Raw genomic sequence first — 19,396 nt, 5'->3', positions numbered from 1 at the left:
CACTTCTGTGGTGGGTGGCAGATCAAATGGCCTTGTATTTACTCGTGTATGTTCACTTGAAGAGGAAAAAACTTCTACAGAACTCTTAAGTAAAACTTACACAACAAATTCCTTTAATCCACGGTTTTGTTAAACAATCTTACAGGAGGGTTTAAAGTCAACTGCCTGAATCACTTCTAACCCTCTCATAGATAGCACTGAAGATCTCTCTCTCTCTCTCTCTCTAAGTGACAGTAACCTACCTCACGGCTCCAACAGAAAGCTACCATATGCTTTAACTTTACAGCCTAGGCCTACTAATTTCTGGTTTTATGTCAGCACAAATAATCACAGAGAAAACAGAAAAATCACGAGATGAACACACATACAAACACACACATACACACACACTGAAGCTCTGTGTCGAGGTGATTTATTAAAGTTGTATGTTTTACATTAAAACCAGAGCAGTACACAATTTTCATTATGACAATAGGCAGCATGTGGAGGAGACTGAGACGTCCAATCCTGTCAATGAAACATCAGGAAGTCATTTTTTCTACAAGATAAATAATGAATTATTCATGAAGTCCAGTATGCTCTCTTTTAAGGCTCTTTGTTCTGTTCTGTGACAGGGTTAAATAAAGTTTATTTAAAGTTTAAGTCACATCACTGGTTGTCTCTAAATGTCGCCCACACATTGATAATAAAGACGTTTTGTAAGGGTTCATATTTGTACCTAAACCCTGAGATTATGAGCAGGGAAACAAACATTTTACAGGCTAAAATGAGATTCTGTATATTTGAGGGTGTGGCTGTTTCAGCTTAACAGAAGTGAGGTTAGACTGCACCCAATACAGAGGAGAGGCAGCCAATCAGAATGTACCTTCCTCTGTCTCCAAATGGGAGGCTGTGCCATGTTGAGCGAGCATTTAGGCAAAGTTGAGAGAGAGATAGAGCTCAACAGCCTATTACCCCTTTTCTTTGAAAATTGTGTCAAAACCTCTTTTTATTCTTTTTTATTTTTTTACACAAATATTCATGATTTATGAGAATCACCCCTTCCCATGGAAATCCGGATGTATCTTGATGAATCTCATCTCTGCTCACACATTATGTTGTCTCGCTGCTTGCTCAGGAGTTGGGCACAAATATAACTCCATGAAAATGACAGAGTTGTAATAGACTGTATAAGAACACAGAGAAGAAACTGTACAGTGTGAAGTCATACATGATGCAGAGAAACATGATGATAATATTCAGGAATATAAAAAACAGAACATAATTAAAAAAAAAAACATACAAAACATACAAATAAAAACGACCTAACTGACATCCCAGATTCTATAAGAATCATAATGAGAGCATGACAACACACACACATACACACATGCGTGTAGGATGGATGGATGGATGGATGGAGGTCTACTCATGCTGTAAGCTACGTATGCTAACAAGGTAAATATGACTGTGAGACAAACAGCACCTACAGAGATCAGCTGCCAATCACTCACAGGCTGCACTACATGTTACATCACTTCCTGCTTGATCACCTGAAGCACCTGTCCACACGGCAGTGGAGCGTGCTCGGTGGGCGTCTCTCTCTTCATTATAAGTTTTTAGATCCTCTGATCACGACGAAGACTAAGACGAAGGCACGCTGCACAACTCATCACATTTAACATATTCACACCTTCATCCTTTTCACCCCCGCTTCATCTTCCTCCTCCTCATAATCCTCGTCACACACTCATGTCGAGAACGCCCTCGTCTATGATCAGCTGACTCCTGATCCCCGGGGTCATGTCCTTCATTTTTACCTGCTGGGGGTCATAAATGTCCTGACAGGAGGTTCGGCCCCCCTCATGGGACAGTGAGGGGCATGGCCTCAGACCGGAGCTGCCTCCTGTGGAGTAAATTCCTGAGTCGTTGCTCCCGCCGCTGTCCTGTCGACTGTGTCTGCAAAACACCACACGACATGAGATCATTTTTATTAGAACACCCTGTACAACAACACACACCTGTATGTGTCATTAGCGCTTACATAATGACGTGATCAGAGAACACATTCAACTTGATGTTGTCAAAGACAGAATCCTTTCCTTCCTGCTCTAGCTCTTTTAATTTCAGATGGATTTAACAAATTACATCTCCAGCAGACATTTTGCTCCCACCCTCAAGTTGGTGAACTGTTTTTTCATCATCACAGGAAGTAGTCCTTCCTACATTAAGGCACTTAAAAAAAGAGATAAAGCACACCTGATGTCGGGCTCCAGGTCTGGGTGGGGCTCCTCCAGATCCTCAGGGGGTGGTTGGTGGACCTCCAGGACCAGGGGCTCTGGGCAGACAGTCACCTCACACAGGAGCTCTGACTCAGAGTCCGGGGTGAGGAGGCGGGGGACATCAGAGCTGGGGGAGTCTTGGAGATACTAAAGGGGGTTGGATGAAGAGATCAGAGGGTGAGAAGCTCAATAAACTGTGCCCAAGTTTCTCAAAAAAGTTCACACCAAGTGTCTCCTCTAAGTGTAATCAGTGATCAAACATGCAGCTGATCTGACATCGATCAGTCTCTGGTTCGTACCTCTTGGAAGTGTTTGGGCAGGTGGATGGGCGGGTAAAGTGTCAACTTCACGATCCTGTAGCACCAGAAGGAACCGCAGAGAATCAACAGCATGAGGACAAAGAAGACCAGAAGAGAGGCCAGAAAGTACAGGACGATCTGCCACCAGGGGAGGGTCCCTGTTCACAAAGAGACACAGACAGAGCTGTCCTGAACCATGTCACAGCAATGGTGCATTTCTGATTTCATTTCTATAGTCACAAGCTTATAAATCAAAATAACAACCACACTAACTTGATGGCGTGGATTGAAAAGGTAGTCAGAAATGTCAGAGTCAAAGTGCAATCTAAAACTGAAGACCTCTCACAAGTAAAAGGTCCCTCTAAGGTATGTTATATACTTGAAAGTACTCTGAATAAAAGAATTAAACAATCCGCCCTGTGTGAGTGTGTCTCTGCACTGTCCCATCCCGCCCCTCGGTTAAGTGTCAATGGTTCACCTTGAGTCTGCATGCAGATCGGGTTGGTGAAGCTGCTGAACTTGTTGTAGAAGTCGTAGCGGGTCTGGATGCTCACACAGTACCAGGTCCAGGACTTTAGGTTAGGCAGGGTCACCATATTCACGCTGCTGTTTAAAGAGCGACTCCTCAAATCCTGAAAGAGAAGACAGACACACTTTGATTTAAGACAAATGGATCAAGTTCGATAGACAATCTTTTGATACCTCTCCATTCTCACTGAGATCATTTTCCCCTAAAGAAACCCCTGATGAATACAACCAGGTACATACAGTTCAATGAGGGTATTTACTGGATTGAGGCAACAAACAGTCAAATGGACGTATATTTCGTGTCTTATATTATGGTGAAATCATGTTGAATGTGTGTGCATCAGTTATGATATTTCAGGTATTTAAGGTGAATTTGTCAATTATTATTTCTTGCACTCTATGCATAATGAATTAAAGCGTAACTCAATGTTTTCTCTTTGCATACTAATTAAAGGCTTACATGGCATGTAAATAATATATATATATATATATATATATATATATATATACACACATTATATGTGCCATCTGTTGTTTGATGAAACTCCACTTTTCTCTCATGCTGCCAATATAAATTTAAAACCTCTCAGTCTGTCACACTTTCAATCAGTTCTACAATTCATTCATCAGATGTTTTTATCCAAAGTGATGAACATCAGAGAGTAAGTACAAGGCAAGCAAGGATCTAGAGAGGAGGAAACAACTTCAGGAAGTGCAAACAAACAGCTTTGTGTCCGATCGAACACACAGGTAATGACAGGAAGTGACTTGACACAGAGCACAACATCGACAGCATCAAAATCATCCTAAATATCCTCATTGTCAAACAAAACCATTGTCATCATCAGCACTAATATCAATAAGTGTGAAGGTGTTCATGAAAGAGCTGGGTCTTCAGTTTTTTTCTTAAAGCTGCACTCTGCAGATCTAATGGAGTTTAGCAGCTCGTTCCACCACCAGGGGGCGACAGAGGAGAAGAGTCTAGAGAGAGACTTAGGGCCCTGTTGTGAAGGTTGGACCGGACGCCTTTCATTGGCAGAGCGTAGTGAGCGAGAGGGAGTGTAAACCCTCGAGCAGAGCACCTGTCTGTGTCTCTGTGGTATGCGGGTATAGGATGTGCATATGTGCACTCAGACAGGGTTTCCTGTGAGACCCTCAAGGCGACCGAAGCTCACGAGATACAAAAAACTTTTCTTTATCTGGAGCCATAGTTTCCTGTTAGCTGCATTCTTATACAGCATGAAGCAGGCGTGTCTTTAAACAGGTCTGATGAGAAAACACAGTGGGGCAACGCTATTAATTGCAATTTTGTGGTTATTGTGATGTGAGCAATCTAAATAAACACGTCGCCAGATTTAATTTTTTTTTGTAAACGAGCAATGCTTTCTCACTGAGCATGGATACATTATAACTACTGGGTGAAAACCTGGGCTTAACATTCATGCTCTCACACCATATTGTTGCAGCCGATGAAGCTTAAGCTAGCTATCAGCTACCCTCAGATCACCCCTTTTTCAGATTTAGGAAGAACAAGTAGCAATAAGGCATTGGGAAAAAAATTAAAACTGTTATTATAGTTAATATGCTCTCTTTAATTTGTATATATTTATCTGGTTATGGGTTTCAGCAGCTGCCTTTGGGGACTGCAGAGAAAAGGAGAAGTGTGAACAGCAGAAAGTGTTAGGTATTTTTTCCTGCTGTAACAGGTGCTTCAAACAGGATCTGTATGACCTCACCAAAGGATTCTAATAGGAACTGAAACAGGTGAATGTTTGTCACAGAAAGCTGCTATAAAAAGATGATTAGCCTGCAAGCATTCAAATATTTAGTCTGAATGAAAGTTAAAGGCAACACAATAAACAGGGCCAAGTGTTTATAAGCTGTGTGATTTCCCTACCTGTGTCCTCAGAGTGCGTCCCTACCTGTGTGTCCTCAGAGTGTGTTCCTACCTGTGTGTTCTCAGAGTGTGTCCCTACCTGAGTGTCCTCAGTGTGTTCCTACCTGTGTGTCCTCAGAGTGTGTCCCTACCTGTGTGTCCTCAGAGTGTGTCCCTACCTGTGTGTCCTCAGTGTGTTCCTACCTGTGTGTCCTCAGTTTGTTCCTACCTGTGTGTCCTCAGAGTGTGTTCCTACCTGTGTGTCCTCAGAGTGTGTTCCTACCTGTGTGTCCTCAGTGTGTCCCTACCTGTGTGTCCTCAGTGTGTTCCTACCTGTGTGTACTCAGTGTGTCCCTACCTGTGTGTCCCTACCTGTGTGTCCTCAGAGTGTCCCTACCTGTGTGTACTCAGTGTGTCCCTACCTGTGTGTCCTCAGAGTGTCCCTACCTGTGTGTCCTCAGTGTGTCCCTACCTGTGTGTCCTCAGTTTGTTCCTACCTGTGTGTCCTCAGTTTGTTCCTACCTGTGTGTCCTCAGAGTGCGTCCCTACCTGTGTGTCCTCAGTGTGTCCCTACCTGTGTGTACTCAGTGTGTTCCTACTTGTGTGTCCTCAGTGTGTCCCTACCTGTGTGTCCTCAGTTTGTTCCTACCTGTGTGTCCTCAGAGTGTGTTCCTACCTGTGTGTCCTCAGTGTGTCCTCAGTGTGTCCCTACCTGTGTGTCCTCAGAGTGTCCCTACCTGTGTGTACTCAGTTTGTTCCTACCTGTGTGTCCTCAGAGTGCGTCCCTACCTGTGTGTCCTCAGTGTGTCCCTACCTGTGTGTACTCAGTGTGTTCCTACTTGTGTGTCCTCAGTGTGTCCCTACCTGTGTGTCCTCAGTTTGTTCCTACCTGTGTGTCCTCAGAGTGTCCCTACCTGTGTGTCCTCAGTGTGTTCCTGTGTGTACTCAGTGTGTCCCTACCTGTGTGTCCTCAGAGTGTCCCTACCTGTGTGTCCTCAGTGTGTGTCCCTACCTGAGTGTCCTCAGTGTGTTCCTACCTGTGTGTCCTCAGAGTGTGTTCCTACCTGTGTGTCCTCAGAGTGTCCCTACCTGTGTGTCCTCAGTGTGTTCCTACCTGTGTGTCCTCAGTGTGTTCCTACCTGTGTGTACTCAGTGTGTTCCTACCTGTGTGTACTCAGTGTGTTCCTACCTGTGTGTCCTCAGTGTGTTCCTACCTGAGTGTCCTCAGTGTGTGTCCCTACCTGTGTGTCCTCAGTTTGTCCCTACCTGTGTGTCCTCAGAGTGTCCCTACCTGTGTGTCCTCAGTGTGTGTCCCTACCTGAGTGTCCTCAGTGTGTGTCCCTACCTGAGTGTCCTCAGTGTGTTCCTACCTGTGTGTCCTCAGAGTGTGTTCCTACCTGTGTGTCCTCAGAGTGTCCCTACCTGTGTGTCCTCAGTGTGTTCCTACCTGTGTGTCCTCAGTGTGTTCCTACCTGTGTGTACTCAGTGTGTTCCTACCTGTGTGTACTCAGTGTGTTCCTACCTGTGTGTCCTCAGTGTGTTCCTACCTGAGTGTCCTCAGTGTGTGTCCCTACCTGTGTGTCCTCAGAGTGTGTTCCTACCTGTGTGTCCTCAGAGTGTGTTCCTACCCGAGTGTCCTCAGTGTGTCCCTACCTGTGTGTCCTCAGAGTGTGTTCCTACCTGTGTGTCCTCAGAGTGTGTTCCTACCTGTGTGTCCTCAGTGTGTCCCTACCTGTGTGTCTTCAGAGTGTGTTCCTACCTGTGTGTCCTCAGAGTGTGTTCCTACCTGAGTGTCCTCAGTGTGTCTCTACCTGTGTGTCCTCAGTGTGTCCCTACCTGTGTGTCTTCAGAGTATGTTCCTACCTGTGTGTCCTCAGATTTCTCCCAGTACAGGATGTGGTAGTACAGCTCTTGCAGCTCTTCCCTCATGGAGATGTTGGCACTGGTTAGAGGGTCAGATATGAAGACATCCAGGTGTCCTCCTGCAGGACCTAGATCAACTTTGGACGGAGGACCCACAGCAGCTAACAGGAGAGAGGCAGAGAGATGAGACAGGTTGTTTAATATCAATTATCTCCCATTAGGCAATCCATACCGTGCCAAAGCACGCTTCACCCCTAAAGTCCAGTTCGTTTGATAAGTGTGAGTGCTCCGATCACTCGGCCCTGGCACGCTTCTAAGGGGTGAGCTTCAGCGAGGTACAGTTCATACACGAGCACAAGAATGAGTGTTCTGGCTGTATCTGACAAAAAATGAGCTCAAAGTCAGTAAAGTGTGTTCTCTGTTCTCTTTTTTTGTTTTTCTTCTTGTGTCTGCCTGTCTTGTAAACTAATCACACTTCATAATTACGTAAAGACATGCATTTGTTGTATTATGACTTTTGTGTACAAGACGTAACTGTGCTCAGGCCCGGTTAGTCCTGGAGCAGTGTGAGCGCAGGCCAGCGGGGGAATGGGGAGGGGGGACAATCGACAACCTTAAGCACGGTACAGGACAACTTTGCTAGTGTGATAGTGTGAAGAGTAACTAAACCCCTAAAACCACTTTTTTTCAACTATAAACCTCTGTATTTGAGTATTAAGTAGTGTTATGGATCAATCCAAGTCCCAATCTCGACATTTGAGTACAAAGTATTGAAATTTGAAATATTGTGTCAGAAATGTGCATAGTGTCTGCGCTTCCGTTTGAAAAATTCTAACGGCTGTGTGGAGTACAGTATTACGTAGGAGTGCATCCCCACATCACCAAACCTATAAAAGCCTCGTCACCCGACTCGGCGAACTGTGGGGAGTCAAGTGTATGTGGGCCCCCCCCCCCTCTATAAGTTGATAAATTCCCCTGCTTATTCTGCTCTGGTCCCCGGCATCATAACGTGCCTCACTGCCTCTCACACACACCTGCTGAACACACACACACTCGCCTCGTTCTCTCTCTCTCTCTCTCTCTCTCTCCTCACTCACTCGCTCGCTCCCCCCACCCACACACATGCGCCTGGCGTGAAGCAGTGAGTGGGCGTGTCTTACACCCTCCCACCCCTTCTCGAAGTTGATACATTGACATTCTAAATGCATTTTTTTGAAATTCCAGGGTAGAGCAGTACAACTGAAAATATGGGGTTTAGTTACCCTTTAATACAGGTTTTTGTCTTTCTCTGTAATGAATCAGAAAGATTTCTAATAATAAAACAAATGAAAAAAAACAATTAGATAAATAATAAATGACAGGGTGATCAGAGGGGTCCTGCTCACCACTTTAACATCTTGCTCACTTTACGTTATTCCGTTACTTACATGGCTTCTTAGGCAATCAAACATTTGATACAAAATAATGATTTGTCAATTATTTCATTGATTTTAAAAAGTGTATTGTATTTCTCCCAATTAACATCTTATCTGTTGGAATCCACAGTTAGAGCGGAAAACACAGCAACCATCTCCTTTTCAATGTAACGGTTTGTTCGTCTTAACAACGGGGATCCATCAACAGATAGCAGTGCCTTCTTTAAGCATAATGGGCCAATCAGAATCAAGTACCAAAGCTGTGTCTTAAGGCTCACTATTAGTTATGTGCGTCTCTGTAATGTAGCATAGTGTTACATTTGTTTCTGATAATTCTCATAGTCCTGGAAGTCATAAAGCGTAAAGAATTAAATTATTATTTTGGTTGCAAAGCTAGAACTGTCTAGCTAGAGCTGACTTCACTGTGACACCGCCTGCTGTTATCAACAGATTACAATTGTGATTGAATCTCCGCGAGTCTCTTCTGTGTGATTGGATAAGGTCAGACAGTAACACACACAGTTCTCTATCCTGTCTCTTGTTTCAGCTGTCAGAGTGTGTGTGTGTGTGTGTGTGTGTGTGTGTGTGTGTGTGTGTGTGTGTGTGTGTGTGTGTGTGTGTGTGTGTGTGTGTGTGTGTGTATCTTCTTTGTGCTGATTGTGTTTTGCTTGAGGTTACATGACACTTCAGGTTATTTCCTGTAAGCTGAAAGTATAAAACACACACTCATCTCCCCTCTCTCTCTCTCACTCACCATCTGTATCGGGGCAGAACTTCTTCTGCACCCAGTCTGAGTGACTCCCGTTCACGTTGGCTCGGACTCTCAGGATGAAGATGCTCAGGTAGTGCAGGTCCAACGGTGTCAGGTCACATGACCTGCGTGGTGACTCCTCACACGCCATGTTCCACACAACCACCCTCTTTGAGCTCAGTTTGAACCTCCTGTTTCTCCATGTGGAAAAAAAATGGGGTTCAATACAAACAGCATAGCATGTGTAACAGTAGAATGTGCAAACATGAAACTCACGGGATGTATTCTGTGGTGAAGGAGACGGGGAGAGCGTCTGAAGAGTTGTGGTCCCAGTCCCAGGTCAGAGTGTAGTTTGTGTTCAGACTCAGGACATTGACATTCTGAGGAGATGCCGGCTTTGCTCCCACTGCTGAAGACACAAAGAAAACATAACACAGTGAATAGTTATAACCTCATCAATCAGTTGAGTATTAATAAACCCACATGAGCTCAAGTAATCAAGTTTCTAAGAAAGAAAACATCATGATCTTTGTTCTTGATACTAAAATGAAAAACTTTTTAACTGGTGAATTAATAGAGTAATATCTGCACATATTTGCAATAAAGTAGCGATACCGATAGTCACTATAGACACAGTAATATTGGCCGATATTAATCGGTCGGGCTGTAGTTTCATCTCTTTGAACAGAATGATGTCCTATCCTAAATGAATATTCACACTGCATGCTACAACCATCACTAAAAAAACAAATATGATGATCAGCGACGCCTGGAAGTGTAATTTAAACTGAATATAAAATATATTATTAACTGAGGAAGCACTGTCATGTTATAACAGATAAATAAATGTCAGATGATAAAGGTTAGAAATCATCCATATTTTACTATCAACTGGAAAAATGAATGTCAGTCTCACTTCCTGTCTATGGCTCTCAGCTCATATCCCATTGGTTACTGAAGACTGACGTCTATAAAAACACTTAAAATACTTTCATGTGTCCAAAAACTGTGTGAGATAAGTACGACAGCTGCAGGAGGGGACGAGACAGAAACTCAGCATTTGTGTCTGAAACAAAGGCATTTACAAAAAGGTGCAATGGAGGAGGTGTGCAGGTATGTGCCTGATTAACATTGAAGATTACGTCCAGTATTAACCTCCTCACAGTGAGCAGGTAAATCATGACATACAGTATGAAGACTCTTCATATCTTTACAGCTTTTTTTATTACACATATTTTCATTTGTGTTCAACAGCCACTTCCTTCTGTGTGCTCAGTGCTCATGGGACGACTTCATGTCTTTACATGAAGTTGTCAGGTGAGCACGACTTCATGAAGTGAACACCATGAACCAGCCCGTGGACTAGGTCCAGTTCTGCTGATCATCTTGGCCGAGGTGACCCCTGTTATAACTTTACTTTAATTTACAACGACAGAAGGTACACCTGTTTAGCATTATTTTAACCCTCATCCCACACTGTTCAATTTGGCTGCTTGAATGACAGTTGACCTTTTTTGTTATGCGCTCTCTCTGGCATGTGACTAGGAATGTTCCAAGGCGACTCATTTCCTTTTCAGTGAAACAGAAATGTTATTTCAGACTAGACTAAAAGGTAAGAAAACCTCTGAAAACAGTCAAAGTTGTGCACAATGTATCTGCAATTGTCTGCAGGATTTCAACTGATTTGCAGACTATGGCTAACGTTAGCAGTGCTAGAACCACCAGCCTTCAATCCTCCCTTCAGTCCATGTGCCTGTGCTAGTTACACAAAATCAATCAAAAAAAACTGACAAACCCCGCTGCTCTTTCCAGATGCTATCTGGTCATTGTGCTTGTTTACATCCAGGTAGTAGAGCGAGGAGAGCAGGCCCATTAACTAGAGCTACAACCAGTCTAACCCCTTTTCACACATCTCCTGAAAAACTCCGGAGATTTGATTATCCGGAGGGGCTTTAGGCTATATGTTAAAGAAAACAGCTGCATTTTTCACACCGACTTTACCCGGAGTTTCTCCGGCCAGACCCCAAGTATTTTTTACGCAGATAGTCCAAGTGAGCTGATGTCTGAACGCGGCCGCATATACTCCGGAGATTTCAACTCGAGCCAATAGGAAGAGAATGTCATCTGCCTAAAGTGTCTGCACGCTACCACTACGATCTCTGTGCAGGTATTTAAACGGCTGCATTCTGTTTTCTGTTCATCAGTATGTTGTTCTCCTCTCTTTTGTGGATGTTGTCATTCCATTGAATTACACAGCATTGATATAAAGGCAAATATTCTCATTATAACGTCGTGTAGCGGACTCTGTTGCTTCGGCCGCTACTTCCGCGTTGTTTAACTACCTCACGTCTTACCTCAAGAAATCCCCCGATCCCCCTCCCCTCTGACAGGGATAGTCCCCTGCTGTGAGGAGCATATGTGAACGCAGAATCTCTGGAGCGGTCCTCCTGCAATTATCTAGATATTATCCGGAGTGCATACGTGAAAGCGGCTTATGACTACTGTTGGGGTTGTATCAAGTCAACTTTGGTTATATTCTTTAATAATTATACTTAATTATTAATAATCTAAATAAAATATCATTAAACTATGTTTACTCTCGTTTTGGGGCACCAACCTGTAATCAGGTAAATATAACCAAAATATTACTCAAATCAGTCTCAAATTAGTTATTTAATTACTAATATTATTAATAATGAATAACTATATTTAATAAATTGAAGGCGTGAAATCCGTACACGTGTGTGTGTGTGTGAGTGAGTGAGTGAGTGAGTGAGTGAGTGAGTGAGTGAGTGAGTGAGTGAGAGAGAGAGACGTAAACCGAACAAAGACCTGGGTGCGTGCGTGTGTGGATGAAAGGGAGAGAAAAAGGGGGGGGGAGATTACTTCGTCCCACGTGGTCGCCCTTCCGATGGCGCACACCTAACAAAGGCCTAAATGTGGCCTTAAGGTCTAAAAGAGACTGAGTTCGGCCCTACACGATCTGTGTCTGAGGCGTCTGGATAGCCGCGAGTGTATAGATCTCTTTGCGTAATGGCGCGGTGGTGGAGTTGGTCTCCAGATGTACGTTTACACGGGAATATGTGTGTATGTTCGTAGAAGGGGAAATAAAAGAGGATAAAAGAGAATAAAAGAGAAATGCGTGCCTGAAGAGGCCGGATCACAGTCCGACTCCCGCGCCACAACTCGGAGTAATTCCCTTCATTCACAGAAACAAACCAATAGCCGAATTCAAGTTAATACGGCTTACACTGGCCTTTCTGATCAGAAGAATAATACCCGGTTATAACGCTGTTACGCTAAACACATATAGGACGCAGCGGTCCGAAACAACAACAAGAGTTTTAAACAGGTAAAACTCAGGACGCAGCGGTCCAACAAAGATAAAAATTACAGTTTCTGCTTCGATCAACAATTGTTAAAAACACTCTCTAAAGCTAATTCTGCCCAGACCTAATTAAGCCTCACTTGTGAATCGCTTTGTCCGCAATTGGTGAAAGGAAAAGAGTCCGGCGATAAAACAGATCTTCTGTCCGTCCTGGTGCAGAGGCGTCTGATGGCGGCGAGGGTCCCTTACGGCGAGAGCGGCTTCGTTGGTTCTCCGTCGAGTGGAAAGATGTCCGTTGGTGTCCTTTCGTTGCAGGACGGAATAAGACCGTTATCTTTCTGATAATCTGTTATAGTCTGACGCTCTCCGAGAAACTGAGATGCGTTCACTGGACAATCCGAGCTCGGAATTTAGAACACTGCCGGCCGCGGATTACCTGCGCGCCAAAAATTAAAACAAAGGAAGATTGTTGCAGGAAACAGGAGATCTTCTTGGGTCTCCGAGCACCAGAAGTGAGCGCGTGAAAGAGGTCGAGCAATGGAAGTCTTGAAGTTTTGTAGCCTGGTCTGCTCCATGGGGGGTCTACCTCAGGTCCCCTCCAATGAGGAGAGAGAGGTTCCGGTCCCCCCCTTACTTCACGCGTAGGTGTGAAGTACCGCAGGGGATTCTGGGATTAAGAGTCCTTTTAGGCCTCTTTGTGATCTCTTTGTGAATAACTCAAATGAGGCTTTTACAGAGGTGCAGGCCCAAGTCCATTGTTTGACTGTCCTAAGCCTGCGTGGCCCAACACTACTTTCGGGCGGCTGTTTTGCAGTTTGAGTATAAACATGTGACTGTCATTGAGGACCAACATATCAAAACATGAATCATTTGTTTAGCTGACTAATGATTCTGGTGCTGACTAGAGAGGAATACGACAGGACTCAGCCTGCTGTCAGATATATCAGAGGTATTTTAATAAGCCTGCAGTAAACAGGGAAACACATTCCACAGGAGCACTTGAGCTCAGGTAGAACAGGTGGAGCACACATTAATGATTCACCTGGTGAAACATTTTTCTTTATTTGCTCATCGAACAGAAACATACTCGGGCTCTGATCACAATTCCTATAAAATGCGTGCTTGTGGGAAGTGCTTGGTTGAGCCGTTATGATCGATACATTGACACATCGTGTGAGCACAGAGGTACCACTTCAGCCTCATTCTGAGCACGGAAAATCCCTGCTGACGTCTAGGAAAACAGAGCTCCACACCGTCTGGAGGCTGAAAATAACCAACAATGTATCATTCTCTGCAGGAGCTGCTTTTATTGTGGCATTGTCTCAGAGTGGTGGAAAAAAGACACAAATACACAGGCTGAATGCAACACAAACTCCACAGCAAACTATCGTCTTAAATTCTCACAATTTATCCATATTTTATAGGTCAGGTACAAACAGCATGCATGAAATGTCTTTTAATTGTTTTTTTCATTTAAAGGAAGCATGTGCGACTTTTTGATCCAGTAGATGTCGCCCTTGAGCACCAGCATGAAACCAAAACAAACTGCTGTTTGGCCACACCTCTATAGCTACACACCTCCAACTCCTCTCCACTCGCGTACGCACGAAGGCGTTATTACCACCATTATTAAGCGCTAAGAGCAAGCGGCGGTCAAATTGTCCTTGTGTCAAGCTCCATTGTTGTGTCAGCATGCTAATGTTAGCGCTCTTTAGTTAGCTTGTAGCTTCACACTGCATGTAAATTTACACAGAATGACCATGATCTAAAAATGCTTACGTGACATTCAAATAGAAAGTGAGTACAGTATGTTATTCTTCTTTTCTCTAATCCCTCACTTAAAGATGCATGCACTATTAAACCCCTGCAGATGATACAAAATGCAGCAGCACGACTGGTCTTCAACCTTCCTAAAAGAGCACATGTCACTCCGCTGTTCATCTCCTTACACTGGCTCCCAGTTACTGCTCGCATCAAATGTAAAACTCTTTTGCTGCTCGCTTACAAAACAATGTCAAAAACGGCTCCTCCTTACCTAATCTCTATAAACCAGGTCTACACTCCCTCCCACCCACTACGCTCTCAAAGGCGTCTGATCCAACCTTCACAACAGGGTCCTAAGATGCTGACTAGACTCTTCTCCTCTGTCGCCCCCCCGGTGGTTGAACGGGCTGCCAAACACCATTCGATCTGCAGAGTCCCACTGCACCTTTAAGAAAAAGCTAAAGACACAGCTCTTTATGAGCACCTACTACCTTAATGATGATGACGATGGTCTTGATATGTTTGATGATGACGATGGTCTCGATATGTTTGATGATGATGATGGTTGTGACGATGGATTTGTTTGATAACGATGACTTATAAAATGGTTTCTATACTGATTAGAGCACTCAAGAACTGCCATCAATGTGGTGCTTTGCCTCTGTGCAATGCCTGTCAGCACCTGTGTGTCCAATCGGACACAAAGCTGATCGTTTGCTCTTGCTGACATTGTTCCCATTGTTCAAAGAGACAGATGAAAAGTAACAAAAAAAATTTAAAAAAAAGGGGGAACAGAGCCCTGCCTGAATCACAAGATCCTGAATAAAAGGAACTGAAACCACTCTGTTTCTTCATCAGACTTTTTATAGTTACTGTGACTGAAAGAACAAGAGAGCTATCTCGGAATCAAACCAAGGCGTCAACCTCCGGTCTTGAAAAATTAAGCCAATGCAGAAGTGCAAAATCCTGCACATTGGTCGAGTGTCTGCTTGAGGCTGGCTCCAGGAATACCGGAGGTCACATGCAACAGCAGTGTCAATAACTCTCAAAGGACACGACACATAACTTCAAAGGCGAGCGCACAAAAACTAAACAAAAGACGAAAAGCAGTGCCAGATATGCGACTTTAAACCTGCATGTCTTTGATGCTTAACCACAGAAACCAGCAAAGACAGACAATAGGCAGCCTGACATCCTGTGTTAGCACATGTTGTTGTGATGATACCAGGGCGGAGAAGATTAACCTGCTAATGAAACAAAATGAAGACTGGACATGTGCTTCCAAGGCTTCAGCATGCTGATGGGGTTTTTGGAGCCGGAGTAAACAACACCATCACAGAGAACAAAAGCTATGAGAGTGGAAAAGATGAATGAGGAAAGAAGCAGCAGAATCTAGCAGAACTGCCAAGTGTCAATTACGTTTAGGGATGCATCGGTTCAACGTCGGGATTGGTCGATATTGGCCCTGTTGACAGACATGGACAAATTGGCAGTGTGGGCGTGAACCGATGTCAGTAGCCGATGTTTATTGGTTGTACCAAATCAATTTAATGCTGACATCTAGTGCACCTAACTTCTGATTCAGAGAAGAGGTTTTTTTCTTGTACAGATGAAGTCACCTGTTGAACAATCTCTGACTTGTTTTCAACGTCAAACATGAGAGAAATGTGTGGCATTGTGGGAGTCTTACACCAAAAGAAGTCATGAAACAAACATTGTTATTGTAATCGACAATCGGCTAAATTGCCTTTTCAAACATTGGTAACGGCATCAGCCCTGATTTTCCCAATCGGTGCTTCTCTACGAGCGAGTACTCAGACATAACATAATGAGGGTACTCAAGTATTTAGAATCCTGCAAATGCCCATCCCTAATGCCGATACCTGTTTGTTACCATAGCAACAAAAATAGGAGGAGCCCAAGACAAAAAGATGCAAGCAAACTCCTGCACAATGTCCAAAATGTAGAAATACATTACAAGAGCACAAGAGTTTCCTTCCTTTTTGACTGAAGATCTATTCAGTTCTTTTCAAGGGTCAAGTCCTTTTTTATTCCATCAACCATGAAAATAACAGATGGTATCGTTTTAAAACATGTGGTAACAAAAATAATTGAAAAAAATCGCACTCTCTATGAATACATTGTCATAGAGAGTGTGAAGCCGCGATGACAGTAACGATCTGATGAGTAGACTTGAGGAACAGAAATAATCTATTATTAACAGACGCATTGACTGACATAGGATAACACGGGGTTACAGAAGGTTCTCTCATATGGGATCTCTGGACGTTTCTAATGTTTCAGTGCGTATGATGAACCACTTTACACGCTCTGTTTCCTCTTTTCTGCACACACATCGTAGGTCTGTTCCTACACACATCCAGTCTGACAAATTTACCACCTAGGGAAGTCTTGAATCACGATACCAGAAGTTCACACTTAAATATATTTATACAAATCAACAAATATTGATACCATTATCAAAATCTGCAGAAAAACTCTTGCACACTGTCTAAATTGTACAGATATGTTAGCAACATTTGTAATGAGAGTGGAGAGGAGCGAGGGTTTAACTTATCATGTCTTATCTAATCTTTCATATTGCATCAGATGAAACTGTCTTTATTTTGAATAATAAATTAATTAATTAATTATAAGAATGCTCATTAGTTGCTGGGAGAACTCGTAGATGCCTGCCAGGAACGAGTTAGTCTTAAAACAATCCAATTAAACTACATGTAACTTCTTATTTTTTTAACCTTTTCTTTAGCAAACACAAAACTGAGGTTGTTGTTTTTGGAGCCAATGGAGGAGCGATTAAAAGTCAGCACGCAGCTTCAGTCATTATTATTGAACAACCACAGACCAGGCAAGAAATCTGGGTGTGGTGATGGACTCAGACCTACATTTTAAAAGCCACATTAAGACAGTTACAAAGTCTGCCTACTTTCACCTGAAGACCACATCAAGACTTAGAGGACTTATGACTCATCAGGACCTGGAAAAACATGTCCATGCCTTTACCCTCAGTCGACTTGATCACTGTAACAGCGTCTTCACAGGTCTCCCTGAAACATCCATCAGACAAACTGCAGCTGGCCTGCCGGTCTCAAACATGCCGTCGGGCTCAGGGACTGCGTTGTTGGTTGAAATTGTTTTTGTTAAGTTTATAGGATAGGAGGAGCTGATGAGGAGCGAGGGCTCACTCTTCCTCGCTCATCCATCTTGTCTTAATGTTGCTAACATATTTGTAGAGTTAAAACAGCGTGCAGGGGTTTGCCTGCTGATGGAAAAAATACTGTTTAATTGAGTGCTTTGCTCATAAAATGATTTGGTGTTTTTTTTTTTTTTAGAGGTCTTGATAAGATCAGTGGGAGTAAGCAGGTGTCCTTAAGAGATTGTTGGGAAGCTGGCACGACTGGGCCTCTCGGATGAGAGATAGCTTCTCTGTTGCTAAGTAGCGTGACGTATGTTTTCTGTACTGAGACTTTCCTCTGCTCTGGGAGCTCCTCTCCCACAGCTCTGTGTTGTGTGAGTAAAGAGACACTGACTTCAAAATCTTCAATGGAATGTAAATATGGTGTTATTTTTTTCCACCCACACCTGCAAAACAACAATACATTACCCAACATTTGGTGTCTAGGGCTTCTAATTTTATCTATCCATTATTTAAAGATTTATTTTGGGGTTTTATTTTAGAGATAGGACAGTGGATAGAGTTAGAAACCGCGGAGACAGAGAGTGGACAATGACATGAGGGTAAGAAGCCACAGGTTGGATTACCCAGGCCACCCGCTTCCGCACCCTTTGCGCAAGGGCTATTAAAGCCCTAACTTATATTTGCAGTTTTGGTATCAAACAGGAAACGATATTTTTAGATGTTTTCCAAAAGGGGGTGGAGTTTTGGAGCCAGAAAATGTTTTTTTTTTTTTTTTTTTTTTTACATTCCTGCACGATCTGTATTGCTCTTCAGTTAGGCTATCATGTAAAAATAAATGTTGTTCATATTTTCTTTAACATCACTTCATCAATGTATCTTTTGTTGTAGATTTGTTGACAGTGTAGAAGTGCTGCTGCTCACATGATTTCGATTTAATTGTATTCCAACGTATTTACACACCATAATAACAAAGCTTGTTAAAAGTAAGTGTACAAAAAAAGAGTAGCCTAATAAACCTGGTCCTGTCTCTGAACATGTCAACCTTATTTTCTCTTTTGAAACAGCAGATTTACTTTCTGTTTCCACATTTCATTATGTCGAGCCTGTCTTTAGCTAACCCTTTATGTTTGAAGTAAAACTCACGTTATGTCATACGTGTTTCATTCCTGTCCTATAGCCCTAAAAGCACCTCGATTGTCAGACAAGCTGATGTTAATGAGTGCGTAACAACTGCAGCTGTTTGAACATCAGCCTCCGTGCGGCTAGCTAACTGACATAAACACTCCATAACACCAACTTAACAAGGATACATAAATCTACAGAACACCTGAAGACAGACTCAATGTTAAACCCGTTATATCAGCTTAACATTGACAAAAGACAGTTTATAAATGCCACAGAAGATATCACATCACAACGTTAGCATGCTAACATTCAGGTGTTACGATTCAAAGAGTGACCGCGTTAAATGGTGTCTTTCAGCCGTGTGGCTGTTGTAATAACAACAACACATTAATCCTCAATAATGTCTCTTTTATTTGGCTTATCGTTATAGTGTCAACATACAGTCATCATATATGTATTTGATAAAATAACATGAACATTGTTGGCAGGCACGTTGATGGTGCTTCGTCTCTTGGCGTATTTAACAGCTGGAAGTAACCAATTAACACGGTCACTCTTTACACCGAAACACCTGCGGCTTCGTAGCGTTCGTAACAATAGCGGCTAAAACACTCACCTAAGCAGGTGTAGAAGATCAGGGGCAGCAGACAGACCCACGATGAGATCGACATGATGGAGGGGGGTCTAAACAAATAACACTGACAGCTCTTCATGAGCTCATGTCTCCTGAGCTCCGCTCCGCACCTCGCCTCGGCTCGGCTGTACAGTATTCCTGCTGTGACGCGCTATTTCCCGATACAGGAAGCGTAATCAGCGTTCCGGCGCACTTCCGCCACCTGCTGGTTGGAATTCATCCACCGTTTTAATCAATATTAGAAAAAAACAATAGGGAGTAAAACATTTTGAGATTTTCGACCACGTCCTGAGTTTTTAATCCCTTCTATTGTTTTATTTTTGTGATGTTTAGTTATAATTAATTAATACAGTCGATGGTTCCCGGTACACTCCTGACCAGTAGGTGGCGGT

General features: G+C 43.2%; 1 protein-coding gene across 3 annotated transcripts; it reads right to left on the bottom strand.

Annotated features, from left to right (window-relative positions):
- Nucleotides 1-396: 396 nt before the first annotated feature.
- On the bottom strand, nucleotides 397-19,150 carry il10rb (interleukin 10 receptor, beta). 3 transcript variants are annotated; one of them, XM_020632022.3, is made up of 8 exons: nucleotides 18,987-19,150; nucleotides 9,270-9,399; nucleotides 8,997-9,190; nucleotides 6,828-6,988; nucleotides 3,039-3,192; nucleotides 2,561-2,718; nucleotides 2,239-2,408; nucleotides 397-1,938 (listed from the first exon to the last, which is right to left on the bottom strand). In XM_020632022.3, exons 1-8 carry the CDS (start codon nucleotides 19,081-19,083, stop codon nucleotides 1,722-1,724), a joined length of 1,281 nt encoding a protein of 426 aa, XP_020487678.2. In that variant the 5' UTR covers nucleotides 19,084-19,150; the 3' UTR covers nucleotides 397-1,721. The 3 variants fall into 3 exon arrangements, with proteins under 3 accessions (XP_020487678.2, XP_020487677.2, XP_020487679.2); XM_020632021.3 differs by having other exon boundaries at nucleotides 9,270-9,402; nucleotides 18,987-19,149; XM_020632023.3 differs by having other exon boundaries at nucleotides 8,997-9,184; nucleotides 9,270-9,402; nucleotides 18,987-19,148.
- Nucleotides 19,151-19,396: the final 246 nt, after the last annotated feature.

Source organism: Labrus bergylta, chromosome 13 (assembly GCF_963930695.1).
Source record: "Labrus bergylta chromosome 13, fLabBer1.1, whole genome shotgun sequence".
NCBI classification, from domain to species: Eukaryota; Metazoa; Chordata; class Actinopteri; order Labriformes; family Labridae; genus Labrus; species Labrus bergylta.
The sequence above is the reverse complement of the archived record's forward strand: the minus strand, read 5'-3'. Positions and strand labels throughout refer to the sequence as shown.

Excerpts from the sequence above, each read along its gene's own strand:
- il10rb (XM_020632021.3), bottom strand. The coding sequence starts at position 19,083 with ATGAAGAGCTGTCAGTGTTATTTGTTTAGACCCCCCTCCATCATGTCG. Across the intron at positions 9,403-18,986 it reads GATCTTCTACACCTGCTTAG|CAGTGGGAGCAAAGCCGGCA; the intron begins GTGAGTGTTTTA and ends TTGTGTCTTCAG. Across the intron at positions 1,939-2,238 it reads GACCTGGAGCCCGACATCAG|ACACAGTCGACAGGACAGCG; the intron begins GTGTGCTTTATC and ends GGTGTTTTGCAG.